Raw genomic sequence first — 5,729 nt, 5'->3', positions numbered from 1 at the left:
ATATATATATATATATATATATATATATATATATATAAATATATATATATATATATATATATATATATATATATATATATATATATATATATATATATATATATATATATATATATATATTATATATATATATATATATATATATATATATATATATATATATAATATATATATATATATATATATATATATATATATATATATATATATATATATATATATATATATATATATATATATATATATATATATATATATATATATATATATATTATATATATATATATATATATATATATATATATATTATATATATATATATATATATATATATATATATATATATATATATATATATATATATATATATATATATATATATATATATATATATATATATATATATATATATATATATATATATATATATATATATATATTTTTTTTTTTTTTTTTTTTTTTTTTTTCCTGTTTGGAGGTTGATTTATGAATGATTGAAAACAGATATGTGTCCTCACACTTTTCTGTTTTTTGTTATTTTTTGGTAAATCTCTCAGCGCTGTGCTCGGAATAATCATTAGCTATGACGGCATAAAGAAATAAAGGCTATGACGGCATCATCTGTCAAAGTGCCATATGTGGTTAAGGATGGATCCCATTTCTAAATTACCTTCTGCTTCTCCTAGATCCGCGTGTACATCAACTCCATGGGAAAGCCTCGAGCCAACAACAAGACTGATCTCATAGCTCTGCGGTTCCTCTCGGTCAACTCCATCATCGACCCCTTTGTGTTTATCATCCTCAGCCCCTCGGTTCTGCGCTTTCTGTGGGGGGCGTTGTGTAAGACCACCTTCATGCCCTCCAGAAACTCCCTGTTCAAAACATCCATTTCCAAGAACCCAGCAGGCCAAATCGAGCTGTACCAACCCAGCTCCACCTCCGTGGAGACCACACACCTCAACAAGTCAAGCGTTCAGATGATCTGAAGTGATGAGGACAGTATTTGGGGACTGGACGAATCAATTTAAAAATCAATATTCTTTGGAAGGCAAGACTTTGATAGTATTCCCAGTCTATTTATCTATCTATCTAAGAACATCTTAACTGATTTGTCTGTCATTAGAAAGGGTGATCTGGTTTGTTTGTTGATCTAAAAACTAATTTAGAAACCCCCTGAGATTATTTAACTGAGACAAAGCCTGTGAGGTCAAAAGGATAAGTTATGTTCCCTCAACCACTACAATAATTGTTTTGAGACCGAGGGCCCTGTCAACTGAGATCGCCAGAAGAACTTGAAAAATGTTTAAGGCATGTTTCAGTCATGGACACAGAGACTATTCTGTGCGTGGACTGTCTGAAGACAGAGAAACCTGAAGCTACCATTCCACAATCATTGCTCATCCAGGTTTCCTTTTTTTTTCGTGGGGGTTGTGATTTCAAAAAGGTCAAAGGTTACATGACATGTCCCATGCAGTATTTCACTCTGGACGCTTTTGTTGTCAAGTGAATCATGTGACTTGGTTTCCTGCATTTCAAGTCCAGCAGTTCTTCAAATGTTACATATGAAAGCTGCTTGCTTGTATTTATATTATCAACATATTTATTATGCTTTAATTTATGTTGATACAACATATATGTGTCTTCATACGTATGTAGGCTGACATGATTCAGTGGTAATCAGTCATTTCTTTCATGTGAGAGATTTCGATTGTACATAATTGTACATAGTTATAAGCATATAAGCATGACGACATGCGTGGTGCCGTTTAGTAGCTACAGACCTATTCTTTGTGTCAAGGTACTTGGTTTTCGATGTCTTTGATACAACAGTGTTTTAATGCCATGTTAACAAATAAAAAATCTAAGATTGTGTGATTAAAGTATATGAAATTCCGAGAATAAAGTTAAAAAATTACGAGAATAAAGTCAAAATATTTCCAAAATATAGTCTAAATAGTTTAACAATAAAATCTAAATTATGAGAATAAAAGCTAAATATTTTGAGAATGAAGTCAAAATTACGAGAATAAAGTTGAAGTGTTTTGAGAAAAAAGTCAAAATGTTACGAGAATTAAGTTGAAATATTACAAGAATAAAGTCTATTTCAAAAATAAAGTTGAAATTATAAGAACAAAGTCAAAAAATTATGTCAATAAAGTCGGAGTGTTTCGAGAATAAAGTTGAAATGTTACAAGAATAAAGTCTTTTTCGGAAATAAAGTGAAAATTATGAGAATAAAGTTGAAATATTTTGAGAATAAAGTCAAAATATTTCGACAATAAAGTCAAAAATTATGAGAATAAAGTCGAAATATAAAAAAAGTATAAATAGTTCAACAATATTCAAAGTTATGAGAATAAAATCTAAATATTTTGAGAATAAAGTTCAAATTATGAGAATAAAGTTGAAGTGTTTTGAGAATAAAGTCAAAATATTACAAGAATAAAGTCTATTTCAAAAATAAAGTTGAAATTATAAGAACAAAGTCAAAATATTTTAAGAATAAAGTCAAAATTATTTGAAGAAAATCAAAATGTTTTCAAGAATAAAGTCAAAATTACGACAATAAAGTCGGATTGTTTCGAGAATTAAGTTGAAATATTACAAGAATAAAGTCAAAATATTTCGACAATAAAGTCAAAATTATGAGAATAAAGTCAAAATTACAATAATAAAGTCGAACTGTTTCAAGAATAGAGTTTTACGACTTTATTCTCGAAATATTTTGACTTTTTTTTTCAAAACATTTCAACTTTATTCACAAAATTTTGACTGTATTCCCAAAACATTTGACTTTATTCTCAAAATATTTGGACTTTATTCTCTAAACTTTTCGACTTTATTCTAAAATTTTGACTTTATTCTTGGAATTTCTACTTTATTCTCTAATCTAACTTTATTCTGGTAATTTTGACTTTATTCTAAAAATATTTTGACTTTAAAATTAAAACATTTCGACTTTATTCTTGAAACATTTCGACTTTATTCTCGAAACCTTTAGACTTTTTTCTCAAAATATTTTTACTTTATTCTCTAAACATTTCGACTTTACTCTCTAATCTAACTGTATTCTAGTAATTTTGACTTTTTTCTAGAAATATCTTGACTTTATACTTGAAACATTTCGACTTTATTCTCGAAACATTTCGACTTTATTCTCAAAATTACGACTTTATTCTCGAAATTTCAACTTTGTTCTCTAAACTAACTTTATTCCAGTAATTTCGACTTTATTCTTGAAATATTTTGACTTTATTGTAAAAATATTACAATTTTAATCTTCAAATTCTAATGTGGCACTAAACCACCGTCGTACTTTGAAGCTCTTGAATGTATGTGTGAAATAATGTGACTCTTGTGTTGTCTATGCATGTAATTTATGTTTAAGTGTTGTGAAATTGTCTGTTAATCGTAACATATTCTAATCATAGCCGTCCTAATGCACTGCGAAAAGGAGCTAATCACTAAGAGATCAGAGTCTGAAGCAGGATTGTGTGTGAATTTGAATTAAGAAAGCAAACAGAATGCAGATTACATTTTGGATTTGAACATAAGGAAGTACAATTAAAATGAATACAAAAACCATACCCATGACTGAATATTTTTAACTAGAAAAGCAATGTTTGTCAAGACAAAAACAAAACACAAAAACATATTCCAACTCATAAACTGAAACGGGTCTAATTCTTCAATTGAATTTTGCCCAAACCTGCTCATGTGTTTTCATAAAGAAAGAAAGCATACTCTCCCAGAGGCTATAAATTAGTATGCAAACACTTAAACGCTAGTCTAGTGCATTGGTCCCATTGTACATATTTAATGTTCTTCTATTACAGTGCTGTGATGAACCACAGGACTTGAGGACGCAAGTTTTTTTACCATGTGTTTTTATTCAGGCTACTAGTTCATAAACATGTTGACACTATAACAAACATTAACTAACTTGCCTAGCGAGATTTTCTTCAAACTGCTGCTCCACCAAGCAGCTGACCTAAATTGACCTTAGAAGACAACAGTTTATCGCAATCACACGTTTCGGAATGTAATTAAGTGTGATAATACGAGAAGCTAGAAAAGTTTGCTTATTAAACGATGGTCCGCCTACACGATGGAGTAATCACTGATAGACAGCAATGTCTAACATGTTTGAGGTTGTGAAAGAAGCCATGCCAGTTTGAAATCAAGGACAGCTCTACGTACATCCGTATGTGTTGTAGCAAAGTTTCTCAACATTTGGTCGCATGAAAAAAAGGGTTTTCCCAACCCCTGGAGGTTTATGAAGAAACTGCAGTGAGTGAAAAAAACTATAATTAAATAATAAAAATGTAAATTAAAATGTACTCATCCTCAGGCTATTCAACACGTAGATTCATCATAAAAATTTTGGATAGATTTAGCATTACATCATTTGCTCACCAACAGATCCTCTGCAGAGAATGGGTGCCGTCAGAATGAGAGTCCAAACTGCGGATAAAAACATCACAATAATCCACAAGTAATACACACCACTCCAGTTAATCAATTTAATATCCTTTGAAATGAAAGCTGCGTGTTTGTACAAAAACAAATCCACCATTAAGGCTTTTTTGAACTTTAAACCATCACTAATGAACAAAATACCAGTTCATAATCCATAATAATGTTTCCTCCAGTGAAAAAGTCCATCTCCTGTTGTTCTCTCATATCAAAAACAGTTTTGGACTATTTTAGCTTGTAAACAGTGCTTGATCTGTGCAGATTTTTCTCAGACAAGACAACAGTGGATCCTCTGCCGTGAATGGGTGCCGTCAGAAAAAGAGTTCAAACAAGCTAATAAAAACATCACAATAATCCACAAGTGATCCACACGCCCCCTGACCATAAATTAATGTCTTGTGAAGCAAAATGCTATGTTTTTGTAAGAAACAAATCTATCATTAAGCCTTTTTAACTTTAAAACATCACTTCCAAGCAAAATACCAGCTCATAATCCATAATAATGGATTTTCCTCCAGTGAAAAAGTCCACCTCCTGTTGTTCTCTCATATCAAAAACTGTTTTAGACTGTTTTAGCTTGTAAACAGGGCTTGATCTGTGCAGATTTTTCTCAGACAAGACAACAGTGGATCCTCTGCCGTGAATGGGTGCCGTCAGAATAAGAGTTCAAACAAGCTAATAAAAACATCACAATAATCCACAAGAGATCCACACAACTCCTGACCATAAATTAATGTCTTGTGAAGCAAAATGCTATGTTTTTGTAAGAAATCTGTCATTAAGCCTTTTTAACTTTAAAACATCACTTCCAAGCAAAATACCAGCTCATAATCCATAATAATGGATTTTCCTCCAGTGAAAAAGTCCACCTCCTGTTGTTCTCTCATATCAAAAACTGTTTTAGACTGTTTTAGCTTGTAAACAGGGCTTGATCTGTGCAGATTTTTCTCAGACAAGACAACAGTGGATCCTCTGCCGTGAATGGGTGCCGTCAGAATAAGAGTTCAAACAAGCTAATAAAAACATCACAAAACTCCACAAGAGATCCACACAACTCCTGACCATAAATTAATGTCTTGTGAAGCAAAATGCTATGTTTTTGTAAGAAATCTGTCATTAAGCCTTTTTAACTTTAAAACATCACTTCCAAGCAAAATACCAGCTCATAATCCATAATAATGGATTTTCCTCCAGTGAAAAAGTCCATCTCCTGTTGTCCTCTCATATCAAAAACTGTTTTAGACTGTTTTAGC

The 5,729-nt window shown here is 30.7% G+C and overlaps 1 protein-coding gene across 1 annotated transcript in view; it reads left to right on the top strand.

The window, feature by feature from the left end:
• Window positions 1-2,862, top strand: part of ptger2a (prostaglandin E receptor 2a (subtype EP2)) — a 12,441-nt gene extending 9,579 nt beyond the window's left edge. The window contains exon 2 of the mRNA XM_073827253.1: window positions 687-2,862. Within this exon, the coding sequence (XP_073683354.1) occupies window positions 687-986 (300 nt within the window). The 3' untranslated portion in view covers window positions 987-2,862. The remainder of the gene's footprint in view (window positions 1-686) is intronic.
• Window positions 2,863-5,729: the final 2,867 nt, after the last annotated feature.

Source organism: Garra rufa, chromosome 21, assembly GCF_049309525.1.
Source record: "Garra rufa chromosome 21, GarRuf1.0, whole genome shotgun sequence".
In the NCBI taxonomy this organism is placed as follows: domain Eukaryota; kingdom Metazoa; phylum Chordata; class Actinopteri; order Cypriniformes; family Cyprinidae; genus Garra; species Garra rufa.
The sequence above is the reverse complement of the archived record's forward strand: the minus strand, read 5'-3'. Positions and strand labels throughout refer to the sequence as shown.